At 37.1% G+C, this 27107-nt stretch overlaps 2 protein-coding genes across 3 annotated transcripts in view; both read left to right on the top strand.

The window, feature by feature from the left end:
- The window catches only part of dpy (fibrillin-like protein dumpy), a 99917-nt gene that overhangs the window by 17474 nt on the left and 55336 nt on the right, over nucleotides 1-27107 (top strand). For both annotated transcript variants that reach the window (XM_075296159.1, XM_075296160.1), the window contains exons 6-11: nucleotides 16678-16890; nucleotides 18250-18324; nucleotides 22676-22897; nucleotides 23057-23239; nucleotides 23596-24087; nucleotides 24163-26934. In XM_075296159.1, coding sequence (XP_075152274.1) covers nucleotides 16678-16890; nucleotides 18250-18324; nucleotides 22676-22897; nucleotides 23057-23239; nucleotides 23596-24087; nucleotides 24163-26934 — 3957 coding nt within the window. The remainder of the gene's footprint in view (nucleotides 1-16677; nucleotides 16891-18249; nucleotides 18325-22675; nucleotides 22898-23056; nucleotides 23240-23595; nucleotides 24088-24162; nucleotides 26935-27107) is intronic.
- Nucleotides 1893-15095, top strand: LOC142227618 (uncharacterized). Its single transcript, XM_075298097.1, has one exon. The coding sequence runs from the start codon at nucleotides 1914-1916 to the stop codon at nucleotides 15093-15095; it is 13182 nt and encodes a 4393-aa protein (XP_075154212.1). The 5' UTR covers nucleotides 1893-1913.

Here is a 27107-nt window from a genome sequence, read left to right on the forward strand (position 1 = left end):
ATCAAAAGTTGTGTAAAATTTTTTAAAATTTCCTTAGGTCAAAGACCTAATTTTCTTTTTATATTTATTTTCATTTATTATGATTTTAAATCTTGTAATAAGAAAATAAATTAATAATAATTTTCCTATAATTTTACTAATAGAATTAGAGTGCATTTTAAAAATCTTCTTGATTTTTGTAAAGGATTTTCAACGATATTGGATTTCTCAAATCTACCGATTTTGAACATTATGTTGTCCTCTATATCTGTGTGAAATTGGCTTCGCACGCTCAAATATTTAGTGTTTTTAAAAAAATATTAAAAACTCTTGATAATTTCCAATTTCTTTTTTTCCAACCCTCCTCCAGGAAAAACGTAGTTTTTTTAGTTCAAAGAAAATATTTTAGGAAATTAAGTTTATATTAGTCAGATTTCTTAGATTTTTTAAAAGACCCCAAAAACATCTTTTTGAGCCCCTCCGAGATTAGCTTTCACCTAACCTATACCCATAGCCTAAGGGTTTCCCCACCCCAATTTCTGACCCCAATCTCTCACCCCTTTTAAACACTTTGCCTTCTCACAAGACTGATTTTTTAGAAGAAAAAAAATAATTTTAATTTATTGTTATTGCAATTAAAACAAAAACATTCACACACGCTCATGCTCACTCCATAGCCAACCAAAACTAAAGCCAAAAAAGAAAAAAAAATCGAGAAAAAAACATTTGCTAACTTCACTCCACCCAACTGCAGTTAGAAAAGATTACACCAAGATCACACCTTTGAAATGGAAAAACGTAACCAAAAAACAAATATAGAACACCAACAATATTTGGAACCTCCACTCCAATTTTCCAATCAATAGAACTCTCGTTCACATTTTCTTGTTAACCAACAACTCATTTTCTCTGTCACTCACTTTTCCCCATATCCTTTGTTTAAAACCAACCCAAATTCTTACTCCCCGAAAAAATAACCAATTGGTACTAAAATAGCAAATAATATAATTTTTTGTATAAAAATGTATTAATCAAAAAACACAAATAATAACAATAATCAGTTTTTTACTAATCTGTAAAAGTAATATAATTTTATTTAAATATTTGTTGATTAAATACCATTAATCAAATTTAAATCGTACCTAACTATGTAAGTGTAAATACTAGAGGTATCTAATTTTTACAAGTAAAACAACGTATCTATCCTCAATTATGTTGTTAGTTTAAAATTAATTACTAATTTTATTTCTTTCATTTGTGTAAAGAAATCTTCTTCAAAAAGGAAAACAAAAACACACAATTTGTACAGTAAGAAAAATTGAAAAAATAATCAGTTAAACAAAAAAATCAGTACTCCTATTATAGGCCAACTTTGTAAAAATGGAAATTTTTAATTTCTTTTTGTATAAACTTATGGGAATTTAGAATTAATTTACTTGTTTTCATCCTCCAAAATTAAATTTGGATCTTTGAATTTTGTACAGTCGATATTGTGCTATATAGAAAAGATTTCCTCCTCTGAATACACTCCTCCCTCTCTCACTTTAGATTTCTATTTCACACTCTCCCCGAATTTTCTTCACTTTTCTCAACACCTGGATTTATTACTGATTTTCCGAAATTATTTTTCCTTTTGTATATAGTTTTTTTAGAAAATTGTTTTTATTTTATTAATGATAACTTTTACATTTTCTTTATATCACCAAATTTTGTACAAACAAAAAATTTTTACACTTAAAAAAATTTAAATCTATTGCTTCAACTTCACATTTACTGAAAAATAAAACCAAACCATGCCGCGCTTCGAAACACACAAATAACGAAATCGTCGTCACTATATAGCATCTACACCACTTCCCCCAGATGAAAATATAAAATGTTCATCGGATGATCAGTGTCCAGATACACTAAGATGCGGTTCCCAGGGTCTATGCATGGATCCTTGTATCTACGAATGTGCACAGGGAAAAATTTGTATAATCAGAACGCATAGGGTTATGACATGTATATGTTCTTTAAGTTTTCAGGGTAACGAAACACACTATTGCCTGCCGGTAATGGGTGGTAAACCCAGTCCAGTGGACGTGACAACTACCATAATACCGACTACGGACATGACAGACTTGGACTTAAAGACAAGTACTGAGGCAACTACCATAAAATATACATTGGCCGATATAGCAAATCAAACAGAAATGCGTACACGATTTACCGAAATCGAAGCAGAAGCGGAAACGACAAAGTCCTATGATAGTACCACAAAACCGACTTTAGCTCGTGATATGACCACTGAGATTGATTTGACCAAAATGGAAGTAGAAGGAACTACACCACCGGAAGGAGTTACATATATTGAAACTTCTTCGAAGAGAGTACCAGAAGTAACTACAATTACTCCAGAAGAGGAGGTAAAGCCAACCATATCTGGTTCTACCATAAAACCACCTGTTGATATACAAGAATCTACAACGTCAATCGAGTCTGAAGCAGAAACGACAAAGTCCTATGATAGTACCACGAAACCGACAATAGTTCGAGATATGACCACTGAGATTTATTTGACCAAGATGGAAGTAGAAGGAACTACACCATCGGAAGGGGTTACATATATAGAAACATCTTCGAAGAGAGTACCAGAGGGAACTACAATTACTCCAGAAGAGGAGGTAAAGCCAACCATATCTGGTTCTACCATAAAACCACCTGTTGATATACAAGAACCTACAACGTCAATCGAGTCTGAAGCAGAAACGACAAAGTCGTACGATAGTACCACGAAACCGACAATAGTTCGAGATATGACCACTGAGATTTATTTGACCAAGATGGAAGTAGAAGGAACTACACCATCGGAAGGGGTTACATATATAGAAACATCTTCGAAGAGAGTACCAGAGGGAACTACAATTACTCCAGAAGAGGAGGTGAAGTCAAAAATATCTGGTTCAACCATGAAATCTTCTGTTGATATACAAAAACCTACAACGTCAAAAACATTTGAGGATGTAACAGACATTTCCAAAGAAAGGGAAACTAGTACCAAATCTGAGGCCACCACTCCTGAAATTTTAGACGAAGCTAAATTATATACAATAAGTACAACTATGCCTACAAGAACTGAAACAGAAACAACGACAATTGAAGGCATTATAGTTGATCAAACCATCATTGAGAGCTTTAAACCTGATCAGAATAGCATTGAAGACTTCAAACCTTATGAAGGCACTACCGAAGGATACAAACCTTACCAAACAACTAGCGTATCACAACCAACAACAATAGATAGTACAGAAGATGAGCAAACTACGAATGAAGATTTCAAACAAGCTCAAGAAACTACCGAAGGCTATAAGACTGATCAAAGTACTATAAAATCGGAGGCGACAACCATTGAAGCCGATACAACTACTGTGAAGAGTATCAAGTCTACAGAACGTTTCCAGACTGGACAGACTACAATGGAAAGCTTTAAACCGGAGCAAACCACAATTAACAGTTTGGAAGTTCAAGGATTGACTCAAGGCTACAAGATTGATCAATCTACTTCTAAAGTAGAAGTCACAACAATTGAGAGTTTCAAAGCTGTTCAAACCACCTTAGAGAGCCTTAAACCTTTACAAACAACTACTGAAGTTTTAAAAACTGATCAAACTACAATTGAAGGTATTAAACCAGAACAAACGACAATTACCAAGTTAATACCAGATCAGACCACAACTGAAAGCTACAAATCCGACAAAGAAACTACTACGATATATGAAGGTGATCAAACAACCATTGGAGAAGAAGTGACAACTATGAATGTCTTTACGGATGATCAAACCACTCCAGAGAGTATCAAACCAATTCAAACTACTACTGAGGGTATCAAGCCATATGAAACTACAACTGAGAGCTTCAAAACTGTGAAAATAGATGAGACAACACTTGGAAGTATTAAATCCGATCAAACTTCAGTACCAGAACAAACTACAACTGAAAGTTTGAAAACTTATCAAACCACTATTGAAAGCTTTAAACCTAAGCAGACTACAATTAAAACTGCAACTGAAGGTTTTGAATATGGTCAAGAAACTACAGAAGACTATAAAGCAGGTCAACACACAACTCAAATAGACGAAACAACAATTGAAACCATAAAGGCTGATCAAACCACTTCACAGAGCTTCAAAGCAGTAGAAACTACTACAGAAGGTGTCAAACTTGATCAACCTACTGTAGAAGGCTTTAAACCTCAAAAGACCACAATTGAAAGTTTAAAAACAGATTCGACCACAGTTGCAGATTTCAAATATGATCAAGGAACTACTGAGGAAGCTCTCACGAAGGTAGATGTAACCACTTTCAAATCAGATGCAACAAAAATGGAGGCTCTTAAACCCCTCGATGCGACTACAGATACCTCAAAACCTGATCGAACTACAATTGAAAGCTTCCCGGTAGATCGAACAACTGTCGAAGAAGTATCACCTGATCAAACCACCGAAAAAGACTATAAACTGCATGAAACAACAATGGAAACCTCAACCCGCAAGGATTATACAATTGAAACAACGAATATTTTGGAAACTACAACTTCTAGCCTTTATACAACTCCTAAATTTGTAAATGAGGAGACTACGATGGGAGAATCAATAGACGAAGAAGAATTCACCAAATCTAGTACCACAGGTTTTGATCAAACCACATTTGAAGATACCACAAAATCAGATATCTATAAACCAGACGAAATGACAACTAAATCCACAATAGAAACTACTATTCCTGATATTACTACCAGAGAATCGATAACTTTTGAATCTAGTCAAACTGTTCCAGAGGAAGATAGAGAAACAGAATCAACAACTAAAAGAGTGCCGGAAGAAACGACAGAGTCTGGTAAAGTAGGACCGACAAAACAAGGCGTGACTACTGAAATATTTCTACCGGATCAAAGTACAATAGAGGCTTCAACTGAAACAAATGTGGAGATGGATAACGCTACTCCTATTAAACCTATACATGAAGAAATAACTCGCACCTATACTGTACCTATGTATAACAGAACCGCAGAGGAGCAATACTCTCCTGAAGATAAGTCTGACTTTACCACAACTCCAACAGGTTTCGTTGTTGAAACGACAAGTTCCTTAGGTTTACTCCCAGACCAAACTAAACCGCCTGAGGGAAAAGAGTACATTACAGAAGAGGATGTTTTAGTGGAAACAACTACCATTCCAACTAAATCCTGTATGACGACTATACCTGTCGTTGTTACTACCAGACAGAATACTACACCTGAAAGTACGAAACCAGATCAAACTACAACTAGTAAAGAACTAATAGAGGAATCTACTATAGCGAGTACAGAACCAGGTATGACAGTAAGTCTCAGCACTGAAGGTTCTGAAATCCCAACATCAACGAATTTTATTGGCAGCGGGGAAACCACAGTAAAACCTACAGGCGAAGAAAAAACTACTACTATTACAACTCCAAAAAGTTTAGAGACTACGACTGAAGAATTTGGAACTACTCAAGGACCGTCAGATATCGAATCTGAAACCACAACATCCCGCCAATTGCAGGAAACAACAATAATGGAAAAGGATACCACAACTCGAAAAGTCTTGCAAGGAGATATAATAGAAGGAATACAAACAACAACCGAATCTCCAAAGCCTCTGCAGACAACCACGCCAGTAGTAGCAACAATTTCTAAAAAAATCGAAACTCTTACCCCAGAAGAGGACCAAGCCGTTAAAACTACAACTCCATCAACTGAAAAAGAAACAACCAAAGTGCCATCTTCCACTTCCACAACAAGGAGTTATTTGGAAAGTACTACAAGTAGAATGCCTTCAAGTGATTCTAAAGAGGGTGAAATGATAACATACAGAATACCTCCAGATGAATCTGAAGTACGAATTACCACCGAAATAATTCTAGAAAAGCCTGACACTACAACAAAAACTGAATTTGAAGAATCCACTTCGAGTGTACCTCCTGGATTGATTACAACAGAATTTGAAATAAAAGAAACAACAAGTTCCGAAGATCTTATATCTGGAGGTATTTCAACTTCAACGAAATTACCTCTCGAACCCCCTTCTCTAGCTCAAGAATTCCCACAGAGACCTAGAGTTGAAACTACAACTGAAATACCGGAGGAAACTACTACTGAGGAAGACATGATATTTGATGAAGATGAAACAACTTCTCGAGGAATAAAAACAACACAGAAACCTTTAACAGAAACAACATCTCCTACATACATTGAAACCACTTTAAGTGGTAACGAATTTGAAGGAACTACGATTAGACCACCTTCGTATCCAGAAACTAGAACAACTGGAATCGAAGATATTACCAAGAAATATTCTGGCTTTGATACCACCATAGCTTATGATAAAGAGACCACTCTAAAACCGACAAATTTAAGTGGGGATACTACCTTAAGAACTGTAGAAATTGATGATATTTCAAAAACAACTGTGAGCGGAATTGAACCAATATATTTCACAACCCCAAATATATCATCAGTCGACCAAACTAGAACGAAAGTTCCAATCACAGGCGAGATCACAACCTCTACATCGCGTCCTTTGGAGAGCGAGGATGAAACCACAATTAAAGCAGTAGTGAAAGAATTAACTACAACTCCCCGAGATTTGGGGACAGAAGATGTATCTACTACACTTTCTGCAGTAGAGGGAATAACTCTCAAGACAACTACTTTGCCAAAAGATATAGAAAGCACAACATCTGCTGGGTTTGTCGAACCCGCTCTGACCACTACAACAGATAAATTATTCACAGTACAGGGAGCTACAACAATTGAATACAAAGATTATGACACTCCTACACTTGATGTCAGTGAGACAACTTTGAGTTCAGTGGAATATATGACTTCAGGACCAACAGAAGAAACAATCGTAGAAGACAGGACATTGGAAACAACTAAGCCAAAAACTCAAACAATTTCTTCATATCCAAAAGATACAATTTCGAAAGAATCAACTATGTCGGCTACCGAAACCACTTACTTTTATCAGGAAACCAGCTCTGAAAGTACAAAGACTACAATATCAGCTTATGGCACACCCACCACTGTTTTTGGTAAAACAACCGGTATCCCTTATGTGACAACTGGTTTGCCCACATTGACGCCACAATTGGAGGAAACAACTCTTCAACCAATAACAGACGTACCATCAACATTAAGTTCTGCCACTGAAATTGGAACTGTAGCAACTGATAAAAAAACTGGAACTACAATTTCAGGATTCGGAGAGAAAACCACGCTGAAGTACGATACTTCTAAAACAACCATGGGACCTATGGATATAAGCACATTCAGCAGTGAAGAACCACAAATGTTTACCACAAAGAAATCTTTGTTTGAAGAAACTACTACACCTGGAATTGGTTTAGTTGATGAAACCGTCACTACTCTCGGCCTTGAACCAACTACGCAATATGGAAAAACTTCAGGTATACCTTATGTTACTATACCGACTATAGGTGTATCAACCACACTAGGAGAAGATTTGTTCGAAACTACAAGTGAGTCTATAGTTACACAAAAGCCAAGTAAGGGTTATAAGTATGATAAACCAGTTATGCCATTGGATATACCAACTGCGAAACCTTTTACCGAAAGTAACGAAGAAAATATTACGGAAGTACCAGAAATTACTACACCATCAGCAACGGAACTTGTAAAAGATACAACAAAGGAACCAAGTTATAAATTGACAACTGGTTATGAATATTTAACTCCCGAACCAGAGGGTAGTACTACAATGAAAAAACTTACTGATCTATCAAAGGAATATACCACGGAAGATGGGTATATCACTACGCCATCTTCAATTGAAAAGCAAACCACTTTGGAATCTATTGCAGTTACAGAAGAATCTGGCGATAGAAAAGTAAAGAAACCAAAATTCGAAACTACTTTACGCCCATCGACAATATCTGACGAACTGGCAAAAACAACATTTGAATATCCCAGAGAAATAACCACAGAGCCTGCAATGATATTCGAAACTATTACAGCTGAAGTTGTCGCGGATAAGGAGTTGGAAACCACATCTGCTTCCTTGGCCGATAAAGCTTCACAAACTACAATAGAATCCCTAACTGGAACACCATTTACCGAACGAACCACTGAAGAAGGAATAAAATCTACAATGCTTCCTTTGGTAACTAAAGAGGATTCAGATTTATTGTCAAGTCCTGTAACCACTGATCGAACGAACATTAGTCCCACCACCTACGAAACTATTTCACGATTGCCCACCGTTGCAGAATCTGAAACCACGAAGTCTTCTGATCAATCCAGTAAAACATCCGAAATTCCTTCAAGTGAAGAAACCACTACAAAAGCGGTGGATGTTAAACTGGAAACAACAACCACGCGACATTTAACAGAAAGTCCTTCTTTGGGTGCGGAAACCACCACCCAAAAATATAGCACAAGAATAGATGAAACTACCATGCATCCAATGACTGTGAAAACAACCGAGAGTGGAAGAGAAGTCCAAGAGACCCCATTTACAACTGAAACTTTTGTTAGCGATATCGATAAAACCACTGGAGGAGCAACAACAGTCGAAAGTGTATCTACAGTGGCACCCCGTGAAACTACCAAATATCCAGTAACCACTTCTCAAGAAGTCGATGACACAACAATGATTGTGGAAACAACAGTGAGTGGAATAGAAACACAAGAGACCCCCCTTACAACTGAAACTTCGGTTAGCGATGTCGATAAAACCACTGGAGAAGCAACAACAGTCGAAAGTGTATCTACAGTAGCACCTGGTGAAATAACCAAATATCCAGTAACCACTTCTCAAGAAGTCGATGACAACATTTCTAAAACAACCACAAAATATGAAGCAACAGATCAACAAATAATGGACTTGACTACTATTCCAGATACGGAAGCCGGAGGCACAACAATATCGCCTAAATTGCCAAAAGATCAAATGGGAACCACTGATATGAGTACCTTGGAAATAGGCAATGCTACTCCCAAAGAGGAGATTTCTAAATATGACACAACTCCTGAAGGTCATCAGGAATTCTCAACAGAATCAATTACAGAAGTCACCAAGAGTTCAACCGTGCATTACGAGAAGGCCACTACTTTAAAACCTAGTGATTTGCAAGAAACAGAAATGCTTACCGATACACCCCCAGAGATATCCGAATTGTCAACAAATCCCTCTACTTTGGTAACATCAATGGATACAACATCGGAAACTACACAAAAAGCAGTTACGGAATATGCAACTTCTATGGAATCAAAACAAGAAACAGAAATTCCAAAAATTACGGATACCACTGAAATACCAGCGATGATTACAACATCTTACAAATTAGACACTACAACTGAAGCTATACCTTCCATGACCAAAACTACCCACGAAGTTGTAACCAGTTACGCAACATCCACGGAATACGAAACAACAAAACGAACACCTGAAGATTACTCAACAGAAATATCAACTCAGCCTTCTGTAGCCCAAGCAACTGAGACACCGTTTTCTAAAATAACAACTATGTTACCAACAGATGAGATTAAGGAATCGGGAACACCTCCGGTGTATATACCAACAACTCCCACAGTTGTATCAACTGAATCTTCAACCGAACAATATAAGACATCAACAGAATATTCGAAATCCACGAGGACACCTTTAGAGGAATTCTCAACAGAAACAATAATCACATCGACTGAAACAATAAAACCATCCGAAGAAATCCCTACAACATCAGCCCAATATGACTTTACAACTAAAGATATTGAAATTTCTACAACAACTACCGAAGCATCCCAGACTAATGAGAAATATACGGAGACTCCCTTGACAGAAATCACCAAATCTGAAAGTAAAGCCACTGACAAACCCATAGAATCTACAGGCATAGTAACATACGCTACCTCAGCGGCTACAGAATTTCCAATTAATTTGACCACAACTTCTATTTCGTATATAATGACTGTACCATCAAAAATCCCAATAACAATTTCCTCACCAGATACAAAAACTCAAACTGTTACAATAAAAGACTTGGATACCACAACGGAAATTTCTTTAGAAGAAGTAACAAAGATTGATGTAAGTGAAAGTTCTTCGTCAATTATTCCTACCACTATAACGACCGAGACTGAAATGACAACGACTGAAGAAGAAACTGTTACTAAACCAACGATTCCTGAAACTATAACTGGTCTTACACCAGATATACAGAAAACTACTACTCCAGCGACGGAGGAAGTAGATTTGACAACAAAAATTTTGGTTGAAACTCCAACGACGCTGCATGTAAGAGACCAAACCAAGACCACTGAAATTCCTGGTATTACCACTACTACACCCGTGGAAGAGAAAGAAGAATCAACAACGAAAAAGCCTAAATTTGATTCCATACCAACAATTTCTCCAACATATACAGAAGAACCTACCACAATTGCTAGAACCACTGCAACTAGCGAAAAAAGAATAAATTCATTAGAAGGATCTACAAAAACTACACAAGTTGAAGATTCTACCTCAGACAAAGATGAAGAACGAGCAACTAGTCCTAAGCCTTCTGGAAGTGTGACGGAGTCCACTCAAACTCCTGAGGAAGAAACTACTTCTGCAGAACCAGGAAAGTTCACAGGGCGTGAATTTGTAGAATCTTCGACCCTATATGGCAAAACTACTGGCATACCATACATAACGACAACACCTTTTTCAGATATCCTTAAAGAATCAACACATGCAGACACATATAGCAAGGATCAATTTTCTACAAAATCTTATGACACCACAGCCCCCGTTACAACGTCTGGACCGAAAGAAAATTTCACTGAGAGCACTGGAAAACAAACGACAACAATAATGCCCACAGATGCTGATAGTGGAACTACACCAATAACACAACTGCCTCCGACTGAACTAGACTCGACCAAACGAGCTTCAACAGAGTCACCATTTTATCTTACAACAAAATCAAAATTCGAAACTGTTTCCGCAGACTCAACAAAATTACCATCTGGAGCAGAAGCAGTAACGAAAATAACGGATATATCAAGTTCTACCAAACTCCCAACAGAATCTTCTACTTATTATTCAATAACAGAAATTTCAATAGAAAGCAAAACTGAGCAGCCAATGGAAGGTATGGAACAGATAGAAACTACTTCCTTGGAAAGTAAAGTAGCTGTGACACAAGAACCTATTGTTACAGAAAAGCTACCATATATTACAAAACCAACTACAGTTCCTGGAAAACCATCTAGTTTTTCAAAACCCTCAGATATTATATCAAAACCACAGCACACTACTCTGGGACCTCTTGACGAAACAACAGAACGCATATCCCCAGAAGAATATACTACTTCCAAAATAATCGATATGGTTACCACTTCTGAAGTTGATAGTAAACCAAAGAAACCGCCAGGTTTCGATTACATCCCCATGACAAGTATCGATACCGAATCTCCTATCAGTGTACAACCAACTCTACCAACAAGTGTCGCAGAAAGTCATTACTCAACTGAAAAATCAATGACGGAATCTACGAAAATTTCAGAGATGGGGAATGAAAATATAGGTTCGGAGACGACCGCAAGCAATATCGGAGGTAAGTCCACGGTAATTCCGTTGATCACAAAAACGCCAGAAAGCGAAGCTACCTACATATCACAAACCACAGAAAGTTTGTATACTACCGAGCCTACCAAGGTTATACCAGAAGAGGACATAGAAACCACAAAGATCTCTACCACTCCAGTATTAACCACAGTTACACAAGCATCTGATACTTCCACAGAACACTTTGGTGAAATTTCTGAAGATCTACATACTACCGTATCCTCAAAGACAACCACAGAATCGACGAGCAAAGATCAAAGAGAAACCTCATTAGCCCCAGAAGCTACTGAATCTTTCATGGAAGAAACCTTCTCCACTAGCGCCTCTATTGATATTACACAACCTTCTGCAGTAACCACAATGGATATGGAAACTACAGCAAAATATCCTAAGGAAATTGTTGATAGAATATATACTACTGAGTCACCTATGGCTACCACAGAATCTAGTGTTAGACCTCAAACCGAAATCAGTAGATCCAAAACGTCAACTCCCACAGTTTTGGAAGCCACAGAATCGGTAACAACAGAAGAACAAACTACGAAATCCCCCACGGAAAGTATTTCAGTTCAATCTACTTCACAACCCAAAGCTACGGAATCATCTACAATGATACCTAGAGATATGGCAATGACTACAGAATATCCAGAGCAAACGAAACCTTTTACATTAACACCTCTGATATCGGAAACAACTGAAACTCCTAAAGATGCCATGTCCACAACTTCCCCCAAAGTTATGTACACAATAGAAGGTTCCAAAGTAGCCGATGACACCACCACAGAAAGCCAGAGGCCGACAACAATTTCTACCACCGAATATTCGGTGACATTTGGACAGCCTACTGGGGCTATTGATCGAGAAAATACAGAATCTACTGAATTACCTGGAACAGTCATAACAACCGAAAAAGGAATCATGACAACCACTTCAGAAATTCTAAAGGTTTCGCAGACCAGTGGTACTACGAAAAGAGTAGAAGATTTATATACCACCCCACTCAGTGAAGTAACTACTCCTGTAAGCGGAACTCAAATACCAGGATCTCTAGACACATCCACAACAAAGTCCGAGGTAATAGTAACGCAAGCAATTGAAGATGCAAAAGATGGTGGAACACAAACAACAATACCTACCGATATTGCAACAGAGCCTCGTACAGAGGAATTTTCCGTTACTACTGAAGTTATAGAATCAAAGACACAGGCAATTCCATCAGCAATTCCCGATGAGTCTAAGACAGAATTACCGATGGATGCAAGTAGCACTAAACCATCCTTGAAAACGATCACACCTTCAAACAATCTAAGTACAACTACCATGGAAGAAGAAGAAACTACATTACCATCCTTTGTTATACAGACAGATACGGAGATTGTTTCACCTTCAACAGAACCGGGAGTTACTAAGGAAGCAGTAACAAACGCTCCAGAAGAAGAACCCACAAAAGAAACTGTTTCTGAGTCAACTATACCAATCATAGACGCATCCACAACAGAAGCAGGAGAAATTCCACTTTCTGAGACTATTGTTATGGATGATATATATGAATACACTCAAAGAGCTACTAAACCTTCAGAGTTTGAAGAAACAACAGTGGAAATTTCTACTTCTGGAATCAATGTTGGTGAAAAGGTAACAGAGTTACCACCAAAGATGGGAACCAAAATGACAGAACTTTATCCAAAGGTAACAACAATAGGTCCAGACTTAGAAGCTACAACATTGCCGCAATCAAAAATGACAGAGCTTCCTTCAGATGTAACAGAAAGTCCAGATGTTGAAGCCAATACTTCGCCGGTATTACAAATGACAGATCTTCCTTCAACGGTAACAGAAATACTAGATGTGGAAGCCACAATTTTGCCGGAAACAGTAAAGACAGAACTTCCTTCAGAGGTAACAACAACAGGTCCAGATCTCGAAGCTACAACATTGCCGGAAGCGAAAATAACACAAGTTCCTACAAAGGTAACAACAGAAGGTCCTGATCTTGAAGCTTCAACATTTTCGGAATCAAAAACAATAGAATTTTCTGCTGAGGTAACAACAGTAGGCCCTGATCTTGAAGCTACAACATTGCCGGAATCAAAAATGACAGAACCTCCTACAGTCGCAACAACAGAAGCTCCAGATGTTGAAGCTAAAACTTTGCCGGAATCCAAAAGGACAGAACTTCCTCCAAAAGTAACAGCAGAAGGCCTAGATCTTGAAACTTCAACATTGCCGGAATCCACAGGAGGGTCAAAATATCCCGAAGAATTTAAAGAAGGTGTTGTGACTGAACCCACAGAAATACCAGAACTCGTGCAGCTAACGACTACTGAGAAACCTGCAATATCCGATAGTGAAACTACTACACCATTCTTGTCAGAGACTTCCAGAATTTTCGAATCGGAACTAGCTACAACTATGAAGTCTGAAAAATTTGCAACGAAAATAGAATCCACTACCTCCAGAGATTCGGAAGAATCAACACGGTCCAAGGAAATAATAAGTGAGACCTCCACAAGTTTTGCAACTAAGGAAACTTCAAATTTCATTGTTGATGAGATATTGAATATTACTACTCCAATGGACGTAGGTATGGAATCTACAACCCAATATTCTTCTATGAAGACGAAAATCACCACCTTGAAATCTTCAGATATTGTAACGAAATCACCTGACCAATCTTCGGAAACAACCATTGCTAAAGTTTCTGAAGAAGCAACATCAAACACGGAATCAATTACTGAAAGTATAATGACTTCTAAACCACCACAGACTTCCAGCACTATCGATGACACATTTTTGAACATGACCACTTCGATGGAAGTCGGCTTAGAAACAACAACACAATTTTCTACCACAGCATCACCGACAATTTCCTCCTACGACCAAACTTCGGAACCAGTGACTAAAGTCTTTATTGTAACTCCTGAAACTACCACTGCCGCTAATCAAACAATATTTGTGGTAACACCAGAAACTTCCATCGAACCTGGCTATCGAGAAACTACCTCCACTGGTTCGTCATATCAACCAATAACCACTGCCATACCTAGTGAAGATACTCAAAATACAACTGAAGTGTCAATCTCAATTACAACAGATGCTATCAAACGTTTTGACTTAACAACACTAACTTCTATTATGGATAAGGATGTGACAAGCACATCCTTGGAATCCTTTGTGCCATCTATGACAACTGCCAAAATTGATTTTGCTACCGCTTTCACAACGACCAAACCGACTGAACAGTTTTTACCCACCAACAAATCGGACATTTGCTGTATAACTGACCATGACTGTGCGGACGATGAGGTGTGTATTGGACGGAATTGTGCTAAACCCTGTGACTTTTATAAGAACATTTGCAAACGTTATAAGCCCATATATACCAAATGTCATACATTCTATCATACGCCAATGTGTTTCTGTCCACACGTCCAAGGCGATCTCAGGACCAGTGATTGTCGCATCATTGCAGGTAACTGAAACCATCAAATCACCTGTGTGTGTTTTCTACCAACCTCTTCTTCCCACAAATCAAACAAAAAATATCTTCCTGGAATGCAAACGATTTATATATATCCATATGAATTAGGAGGGCTCTCCTATAGACTCTGATGTTGTGTTATGCGAAAGGGTTAATGGTTCACACGCACACTCATATACAAAAGCATACGAATGAGAGTCATTGGACGTGTTATGTTTCTCGGTCTCAGGCGAACAAACACTCCGCATGACTTGGTGGAATGAGATCGAACATCATCAACTATTGTGTTCTCAGCATAGTGAACACAAAAAAATCAATTCACTCACTACCTCACATATACACTCACACAAACCATCCATAGAAGATCATACCATTGAAGGACATTTTGTTGTGTTTCCTGCATCATATACATGTTTGTCAATCGTTTTCACTCTTTATCCCTGTCTCTCGCTCTCTATTTTCGGATTTTTTGTTATGTTTACGACTGCTTCTCTCAATTTTGTGTCTTTTCTGAATGTTTAGGGTGTCACACTTTCTGTAATGAATGAAATAAAATCAAAACAATCTCTATATCACCTGTCAACAATGCTCGCCAATCATTGGAATTCATTTTACACACATCAAGATCAAATCTTTTCATCAATCCAACTCTCTTGGAAAGCTCTTGGCGAGTACATCTGTTTTCTCTACGTTGAATGTGTTTTTCTTATATATGTGCTGCATGTTTTGCGATGTTTTGTTTTATTCTCTCCTCTATTTCTCACTGTGTAGCTGTTTCTCCCTCTCTCTGCCTCTTTTTTTAAGGTAAAGATATTGATGTCGTATATTCTCTTATTTTGTTTCCTTCCCCTGTTTTGTATGTGTTTACCTATAAAATGTTTGTAGCACGGCCTCTGATTTATATGTGACTTAGATTTAAGAATCTCTTCAAAAACCAAAGAAAAAATACTCAAGAAATTTAATGGTGTTACGAAGCATGTTAAAAGAAAGAAAAAAAACTAGACTGAATGCTAGTTTGTAGAATGATATTTTCTCTCTCAAAGCTCTCCCTGAGCCTTTTACAAAAAAGAAAATCGCCTGTATATATTTCCTGTAAATAATTGTACATTTTTATTGTGTGGTAGTCTTAGAGCTTTACTAACCTGGTTACGGTATTGTGCATGACCCATAACAAAGCTTTTAGATTTAATGTAGAGCCTTTTTATATTTTAGTATTAAAACAGCATGTGTATATGTTGAACTATGCATAGTCGTAATCTTTTATTAAACCATAGCTAAAACAATTCGGTAATAGTTTATATTAAATCAAAAGATAACTAACCAAATATCAGAATTTTAGAAATTCATTCAACAAAATTTTGAAAATAAATTAAAAATATAACCCCTGCCTTGAGAAAAAAATTAAATCTAAATTTTTTTGTTATTTTTAAATTAAGCAAAATCTCTTTGCCATTTTCTCATTTCTAGGAGAATGCCATGAATGTTTTTTAGATCATCTTTTTTTGTTTATCCCATAATAATATTTCCAAACTAATTCAAATTTCATTTTTTATTACAATTTTGATTTTGTTACCTCATCAGAAATTGGTTGCGCTTCCAATTCCGATTGTCCAGCCCAAAAATCTTGCATTAATTCCCTGTGCATAGATCCCTGTTCACTGGCCAATCATTGTGGACCCCAACAAGAATGTAAGGTTATTGAACATCAACCAGTTTGCTCAAGACTTTGCGAATGTCAACGCAAATCAGATTGTCCTTCCGGTTACGAGTGTGATGGTTGTGAATGTCGTGATGGTAAGTAAAGACAAAGATAAGATAAGAAAAAGACGAAATCAAAGGCTTACTAAAAATCATAATCTATGCCGCAGATTATTTTAGATAACCAACTAGAACATACTAACTCTCTTAATATCTGAAAGTTAAGATTAATATTCTAAATACAAACTCGTCCACATGCACTGAAAGAAGAGTTTTCTTTCCTGAGGAACGAAATTTTAGACAAACAAAGTCTTCTTTTAAAACTAACACAAATTTTCTTTATAAGCAAATAAAAAATGCTCTTAAAATATGTTTGAGGTGATCATATTCCTTCTCTGTGTGCACACAGAGGCTATCATCTATCTGGCCAACGGAGAAATGTTCACCTCCTTTGGGAGCAATTTCCCCGGGTTTAGCCTGCTAATTTAACAGTCCCCGATGTATACCGCCCATAAAAACTTCCCTCTGGAAGTTTTATGATGCCTAAAATTTTCAACTGGAGAACGGCCATAGACGGTCACAGCTGAGATATAAATATATACATTAAGGGTATTTTTTTTTTGTTAGCCTGATATCATTGCAAGCTGGTTTCTCATCCAAAATAATTATTGTACATATTATAACAATATTATTAAGTTATTGAAAAGAAAATGCCCGATACCAATCCACACAAGCCTAACTATACTACATGAAGCTCTTTTTTACACCACTACCATAGAGTTTGGCAAAGTAGTATCAGTAGCATTACAACGATGTATTTTGCAATAACGCAATCCCTAAATGAACCTGAAACAATTCGCATCATCTTTGAAGAAGTACGGTCCAATGATACCAGCAGCCCATAAACCGCACCAAACTATGACTTTTTCAACTGTTTAACTAGTGTTGCCAAAAATATAATAGCTAAAAAATCTTTTTTTTTTGTGTCACGAAATTTCATACTGTTTTGCTTTTTTGTAGCATCTTTTCTTCATTTCTTATTTACTTCCAATCTTACTGCAATATTTTTATAAATTTTGATTTTAAATCGGCGCCTTCATACTGAATCGAGTTTGTGCGTCCAACACAATATTTGTGAGCATTTTTTACTCCATTGTACTGCCTGAAAGAATGCAAAAAATTGTTAGTGGGTAAGCAGGCCTACTTCTTTAAACTTTGTTCACAAAGTAATTTTCAATTAACTGGAAATAAAAATCATTATTTGATAATTTAGGTCTAAAATTAAAAAACTGGTTTCAAAAATCCATAGAAAAACTCATGAATGCTTTTATTTTATTTCATTTCATTTATTTATTATTTATTTATTTATTTTTTTTTCTTTATAAACAATTTATTTTTTTCCACATTCAACGATAATATTTTAATTCATTTCATTTGCTTTATTTTCTCTCGTAGTTTTCCGTACTCCTGGCTGTGAACACTGTGACCAAGGTTATCATTGTGATCCAACAACAGGGGCCTGTATCAAGGGTAAGTCAGATATTAAAGACTTTTACATATGCACTTATTCACAATTAACATTTAACTTAAATAATTCATTTAAATTTGGCTTAACTTAAAATTTTACTAACCAGAAAATAATTTTGACTTTATAACAAACAACAAAGTCATGAGATATTAACGAACCTAAATATTAAGCCAACATTTGTCCATCTCTATTTAGTGTTAATCGAAACAGACACTAAAATTTGTATTATATAATATTATCTGTTGAGAAAACGGCTAACTGGAAATGAATAACAATGATGGTTTAATATGTTTTATTAACTTTTAATTTGTACATATTTAAAATTTTGTATATATGTTCTTTCCCCCACGAATAACACCCCACCACAAAAAATTATGTGTATATATGATTAATAAAAAAAAAAATAAAACACCAAAAATAAATCCTGCCCCTAAAGATAAGACAATCATAACTACCAACACAACTAAAACAACCACCACAACTAGTACTACCAGTACTACTACCACAATCACAACTACACCTAAATTAACCACTGACATTGAAACGAGTACCCAAAAGTCTTTGGATACATCAACCACTGAATCTACAACGACAAGTGGTTCCACAACTGGATCAACGACTACCACAACAACTCAAAAAGCTAAGACCACCAAAAAAGAAGATGATGAAGCACAAGAATTCAATACAACTTCAGAACCTCCAAAACCAAGTCCAAAGACAACAAGTAAGCCTGTAGTAGAGACGACTACCGCCTCATCTTCGTCTAAGGATATAGAGACGACAACACAGATGAAGACCGGACCACCAAAGACCTATCGTGATGGTGATAATAATATAACAGATACAACGGCAGGTGAAGTACCCACCACAACCACACCAGCCTCAATTCGAACTTCATCTACAACTCCAAAACGTGGAGAAGATGTTAAGGGACCATTCGATTATCCCACTACGCCTAAAATGAAGACGACGCGTATTGATACTTCTCATGAGGAGGAGTATTTTAATTTCACTTCCACCACTACTACTGGTACTTCAACTACACCCAAATATGATAGTTCTACTTTCCCGGTGATAGTAGTTACCGAAAAACCTGAATCCTCTGAGAATACCACTACACAAACACCTCTAGAGACTATGGATAAGACAACCCTGTTTCCTGTAATAACACCAGAATCTACTAAACCCACACGTGAGCCTCCAACAGTGGCTGCTACTACCTTGACTGCTCCACCCGATATGATGGGTGAGGATGTAACCACATCAGCACCAGATACAACTAGTCCGTCATCTGTGACAATACCCCCAGTAGTTGAAATCGGTAAAACCACAACAATCAAACCTAAAATTATCGGTGATATAACGACTACCATGTTCCCCGTTATAAACGAGAAAGGTACAACTATCCCTGAGGTAGCTGGTACCACTATGCTCATGGATGATGTAGTCACAAGTAGCACAGAAACTATTCAAGTTATTAATAGAACGGATACTACCATGGAACCGAAATTCGATGAAACTACGTCCCCCCCTACAATAATATCCATGCCCACCACCACTATCACGCCCTCCACAGGCAATACCACAGTAACAACCATTACCACAACCAGCACTATGATCACAATAATTAACACAACTTGTACAGTTCATACTAATTGCGCCCCTAATCAATTGTGTGTTATGGGACAATGTCGTAATGAGTGTCGTGGTGATGGAACCAAAGAGTCCAATTGTGTAAAAGGTATACAAAAATAACATAGACTAATTTGTATAATAGTTGTTTTTATTTTTTTGTTTTTGTTCCTCTTAAATTAAGGTCATCTAGAGCTTTTCACTTCGCAATAAGTTCTTTTAACCCTTTCACTACCGATGTCCACCAGGACATTCGAAAACGACACCAAACTCTAGTTCCCCACTTAGTTTCGATTTATTTCTCGATGTTATTTTAAAGTAGAGGCTTTAGTCTAAATAAGCTATAAATATTTTACATATTGGTGAGCACTAAAATGCATTTTTAAAAACTTCTTTAACAATAAACGAAAAATACGAAATTTTGAGTCCATTTTTCTACTATATGTCTCTAGTAAATGGACATTCGTACAAAAACTATACCTGATATTTTTTCGGGTTCTTTTTTGTATTTTGTCTCACACTTCGATAGATATAATAGCTCGAATAGCGCTTATTTTCATAGAGCTATTTGTTCACAATTCATGAATCAAGTTTTCAGAACAAACTCATATAGCTCTTGAAGTAATTAAGGTACGTCCTCAGAATTACAATTTTTATTCTACATGCTGTTAATACAAGTAAAACCAGAAGAAAAATTAAAGTTTGTAACATTATGTTTATTTCGGTAGTGAAAGGGTTATTACACAAATCCTTAATTTTACGCAGTTTTCGCAAACATTTCAAATTTCTGAAACAATAAAATAATGGAAATTTCCTAAAAAATATTTGAAAAGTATATCGCTCGGATTTCTCGACCTACGGGGAATTTGTGATAAAATATTTGCTAGTAAAAGGTGATTTTGTAAGAGCTATAAGAATTTTTCAAAAAAAAACAAACACATTAATTTGTGAAAAATGCATAAAATATTTATTTGAATCGATATACGTTCCATAAATATAAATGAATGTTTGCAGATTATTTCATGCAATTGTTGACCGCGAGTGCACCGCTAATGGTCCATACACCGAAAGAATTTTCTTCGTAAAAAGAACAAAAAATTTGGTTAAAAGTATGAAATTTGTCATTGTTTTACAACCAAAGAAACTTTTCATTAAAAGTACGAAATATTTCGTACGAAGAAAAGTTCTTACAAATTTTTCGTAGTTTGTAAGAAACAACTTCGTTCTTTTTATGAAAAAGTTTCATACTTTTTATGAAACAATTTCGTTGTTTTTATGAAATTGTTTCGTATTTTTTACGAAAATTTTCATACTTCTTATGAAGTTATTACGTGCTTTTTGTGAAAAATGTTCGAACTTTTAGAAAAAAATTGAATAGTCCAAAGTGCATTTGGTTGTAGTAACAAGTTTGAAAAGTGTCATCACTACTTTACATCTTAAGTTTTTTAATAACTTTTAGTTTGGTTGCTTCAATTTTATTCATAGCATGCTGTCACCCAAATGAGAAGTAGCATAGACATTAGATAGGGTCACGAAAAAAACTTGATGCGGTCACCCCCCAGTTTTGTAGCATATTCGAAGACAATTTCAGAACACCAAAAATTTTTTTCCGTGCACCCTACGACCCCCCACCCACCTTAATGTTTTTGTCGAAATTGACTGCCTGGTCGATACATCTAAAGGCAATAGACAGCCAACTCAAAAGTCTTTTCATTCAAAATGTTAAACGTTGAGACAAATTCTCATAAACTACCCAGCCAAAAAATTTGCAAGTACTTCTAAAGGCATAACTCCAAAAACACTTCCAAAAATGTCCTCCAAAAGATGTTCTTTATTTTAAGTACTCAGGAAGTTATTTAACTTCAATTTTTTATAAATTCCCTTTTTCACATTTTTGAAGGGCAATTTTAACTTTTTTATTTCAAATAGGTTAAAAACAGTATAAGGAAAAAAATGACAAATCCATTCTAGGAAAATTGTGAATTTTTGAAAATATTTGAGGTCAATCGTTTCAGATAAGCGTTAGAATGCATAAAAATTCATAAAAAATTTTAAAAATTATTTATTTATCCCAATATATATATATATATAACAAAATTTTTTATTTCACATCTAAAACACTGAATTCGGATCATACCTTAAGAAGTGATGCATATACAGTGCAACGGCTGGTGAAATAGTGAACATCCGTCCTATGACAATCCCATGTTAAATTCATTGCTTCTGCCCCAATTATGCACCACTTCCGGATCGAAAAATAACATTTTCACTACTTTTTTGACGACGCTTTTTTTGCTGGGTACCTCTTTGGTACTCTTTCGCAGTGACCTTAAAAATCACAAAACAAAGTAACCAGGAAACTATTTTACTTATTTCTATAAATTGTACATATATGTATATGTAAATATTTTGTAAATTGAAAATTCTTGTTATAATATATAAAAAAAATTTCCTCAAACTCTATCCTCTATTTGTAGCCCTTTACAAAATTCTGCAACTTTTTATATATCCAGTGTACATAGAACACAAAACAAATGATTTTTTATTTTTCAAGTTAACCTTTTTGTTTGCTTAATCTATAACATTTATTAATAATATTAATATTAATAATAATAATTCTTAATTTTTCCCCCTTAATCAACAACAATCATCCATACAATACTACCATTTACCAACATATAATGTCAATGACCCAACTCTAATACATATAAAAACAACCAGAATCACCCGGTAGACCAAAGAATCCCGAACCTTGTCAATCGAATAATGATTGCATTGAAAGTGAGGCATGTTACATGGGTCTGTGTCAAGATCCTTGTGAATTTGCCAATGTATGTGCGGCCACAGCCAAATGTACGGCCAAAATGCATAGACCGATTTGCTCATGCCCACCCGGTCATGAGGGTAATCCTGCGGTGAAATGTATAACAACTGACAAATCAAGTAAGGATACTAATCTGGATTAAAAACTCAACATTTTCAAGAAACTCAGAAGAAATTAACAATATTAAAAAATAAAAAATAAAAAAAATAATAATAATAACAATAATAAAAGGAATTAAAAACAATATTTGCTGATAAATTCCCATTTATTTTGTTTAGTGGAATGTTCTCACGATGGTGATTGCTCGTCGACCGAAGCCTGTCTTAATCAACGTTGTCAACATCCTTGCGATGTCCATAATCCTTGTGCCCAAAATGCCGTATGTGCCAATACCAATCATGCTGCCGAGTGTAGCTGTACAGATGGCTATGAGGGCAACGGTTATGTTGGTTGCCAACCAGGTATGTATCTCTATTTACCTCTAACGAAATTTTCTTTCTAAGCACTTTGAGTTCTCTCTAATCTTATTTAAACTTTTAAATTTCTTTTATCATTCACAATTGAAAAAAAAAAATGCAACACTGTAATATAAACAAATTCAAAAATATCAACTCTGCAAATGAAATACGCACGTGTAAAAAAATACAACTCTACACCAAAACCGTTACAAACGTAACACTTTCCCCAAAACAAAACACTGTGCAAAATTAAAAACGAAACAATAAAAATTGTATAAATACACCCCATAATCAAAATTCCACCGTCACAAACAACAACAAAAAACACCATTCCCTTCCTCCTAAAAAAAATAAAACAGCATACAAAAATACTGCGGTGTGTCAATACAATGAGGACTGTCCTCCCAATAAATTGTGCGATCGCTTGAATCGGCGCTGTATCAATCCCTGCCAAGATGACTCTTGTGGTGAGAATGCCGAATGTATTCCCGCCAATCATGGCATTGAGTGTAGATGTTTGGCTGGATTTGCTGGAAATGCCTATGTTGAGTGTACCATATTGCAAGGTTGCCGCTCGGATTCGGAATGTGATGCCAGTCAGGCTTGTATTAATGGCAAATGTTCGTCACCTTGCAGTTGTGGGGCCTACGCTCTGTGTGATGTGGTTAATCATCGTGGAATTTGCAAATGTCCACCAGGATACAATGGAAATCCAGCTATTGCATGCAGCCCTCCTAGTAATCCTTGTGAACCAAATCCCTGTGGTACAAATGCTTTATGTGAGTTGGATAATGGTAATCCCATTTGCTATTGTCCAAAGGGTCTTACAGGAAATCCTTTCAAGAATTGCAGTAAGTATTGAAATCCCCCACTAGGAACTTGACCTATGCAGTACCTCTATACCGTACTGAATTATTTATTTCCAGTTCCTGAAGGCGATGAATGTTCACCCAATCCATGTGGACCCAATTCAGGTTGCCGTATGGTGTCAAACTCCCCAATTTGCTTCTGTCTTCCGGAATATGAGGGTCAACCTCCCCAAATACCTTGTCAACTACCCACACATCCTTGTGATCCCTCACCTTGTGGACCCAATACCCAATGTACTGTCCTTTCTAATGGTTTCTCTAAATGCACCTGTCTACCCGGTTATGTGGAAAGTCCCAACACAATTCGTGGTTGCATTGAACCCATCAATCCTTGTGACCCCAACCCTTGTGGAGTTGGTGCCATTTGCGATTCGACACGTAATCCTGTATGCTTCTGTCCTGACAACAAAATTGGAAATCCATTCCGTTTGTGTGAAAAACCATCGGTTACCATTGAACTATGTCAACCAGGCCCTTGTGGTCACAATGCCGATTGTTATGTTACCGATAATCGCGAAGAGTGTTATTGCCGTTCAGGCTATATAGGTGATCCTTACCAGGGGTGTCGTGAACCAGCCCGTTCGGTATGTGAACCCAATCCTTGTGGACCCAATGCTGAATGTGCGATATCGGCTAATGGAGAAAGTACCTGTGTGTGCCCCGATGGTTTGTCTGGAGATCCAAACTCTAGCTTAGGTTGTCATGGCTACGAATGTCAAGTGGATGACGATTGCCCTTACGACAAGGCATGTATGGGCTTCAAGTGTCACGATCCTTGCCCTGGAGCTTGTGGACATGGTGCCAATTGCCGTGTAGAACAACATCATCCAGTATGCTCTTGTAATGCTGGTCTCACTGGTAATCCTGGAGTCTTTTGTTATGCCCTCGATGTACCCAAGAAACCCAAAAATCCTTGCGTTCCCAGCCCTTGCGGTCTGAATAGTGAATGTAAGATACTCAATAATAGAGCTGTTTGCTCCTGTCTGCCTGGATACTTGGGAGAACCACAAAGTGGCTGTAGACCCGAGTGTGACATCAATTCAGACTGTGGCTCCAATCAGGCTTGTATCAATCACAAATGTGTGGATCCTTGCGCAGGAACTATATGCGGCATTAATGCCTTATGCTCTGTCCAACAACATACACCAGTGTGTCGCTGTCTAGATGGCTTTACCGGAGATGCTTTCCGTCAATGTATTGCTATTGGAGTTCTTCGAAATGTTTCTAGAGATCCTTGTGTACCCTCACCATGCGGCCCTATAGACGTTTGCTCGGTATACACCGATGGAGTTGCTCTATGTGATCCCTGTTTCGGTCCTGACTCTCAATACAATCCTCGTTGCAGACCAGAGTGTGTATCAAATTCGGAATGTCCATTTGACAAGGCTTGCTTGGGTTCCAGATGTTTGGATCCTTGTCCAGGATCTTGCGGACACAAGGCTTTGTGTCATGTCTATGAACATAATCCCATTTGCCAATGTCCACCAGGATTGTATGGTAATCCTTACGATCATTGTGATATTCCTGTACGTGACAAACCTACGCCTTCACCTAGCTGTGCCAAGCTACAATGCGGAGCCAACTCCGAATGCAAAAAGCAAAGTGGTGTATTGACTTGCGTCTGCCGTAAGGGTTACTTTGGTAATCCATTTGTAGGATGTCGCCCTGAGTGTGTTCTCAATTCTGACTGTCCTATCGATAGAGCATGTGTTAACTCCAAATGTGTGGATGTTTGCTCAGGAGTCTGTGGTATCAATGCTGTGTGTCAAGTGGTGAATCACGGACCTGTATGTGTATGTCCTGAAGGAATGACCGGTGATGCATTTAAACAATGTACACGTACTCCTCTTATTCCACATACCTATCTGCCTGTGGATAAACCAAGAAATCCTTGCGAACCATCACCTTGTGGTCCTAATGCCCGCTGTTTAATTTCTCCTGAAGGTTATGCAGCCTGTTCTTGTTTACCTGATTTCCGTGGCGCACCACCGGTATGCCAACCAGAGTGTATAGTCAGTTCGGAGTGTCCCCTACATCAGGCTTGTATTAATCATCGATGCACAGATCCTTGTCCGGGAACCTGTGGAGTTTCAGCTCGATGCAAAGTTCTCAATCATAACCCCATCTGCTCATGTGAGACTGGTTATGAAGGCGATCCATTTGTATCGTGTGTTCCAGCTCAAGAGCAACCCAAGAACGTTGAAAAGAAACCAGGAAATCCATGTGTACCTTCACCTTGTGGACCCAATTCGATATGCCAAGTGAAACAAGGTCGCCCAGTGTGTTCTTGCGTTGCCAACTATGTAGGCAGCCCACCATACTGTCGACCCGAGTGTACCCTGAATAGTGAATGTCCTGCCGATAAGGCTTGTATACAAGAGAAATGTGAAAATCCTTGTGCCAATACATGTGGCCACAATGCCAAATGTACTGTTATCGCCCATTCGGCCTATTGTAGCTGTGAGGATGGCTATGAAGGTGATGCATTTGTTGGCTGTTCCAAAACTGTTAAACCTCAAGATCATGTTGATCCTTGCTTTGCCAATCCATGTGCCGAAAATGCTGTATGCAATGAGCGTAATGGTATTGCCAGATGCTCCTGTATCGAACCCTACATTGGAGATCCCTACACCACTGGTTGTAGACCTGAATGTGTCTATAGTGCTGAATGTCCCTCACACCAGGCTTGTATAAAACAACATTGTCGCGATCCTTGTGTTGGAACATGTGGTAGCAATGCTGAATGTTCGGTAGCCAATCATGTACCAGTATGTAGTTGCGCTCGAGGTTATGTGGGAGATCCATTTACGGGATGCAAAAAGGATACACGTAAGTGGGAAATGAACAGAAGAGTTAGAATGCGGGTTTTAGAATGACCTTCGTCGATTGTCGATTTCTTCATTTTTAAATTTAAAAAATTTAGGAAAGCCTATTTATCTTTGGAAAGTACAAATTTAAAGATAACGAAACGTACAATCGACATAAATTTGATTAATAGAAAA

Source organism: Haematobia irritans, chromosome 2 (genome assembly GCF_050003625.1).
Source record: "Haematobia irritans isolate KBUSLIRL chromosome 2, ASM5000362v1, whole genome shotgun sequence".
Classification (NCBI taxonomy): domain Eukaryota; kingdom Metazoa; phylum Arthropoda; class Insecta; order Diptera; family Muscidae; genus Haematobia; species Haematobia irritans.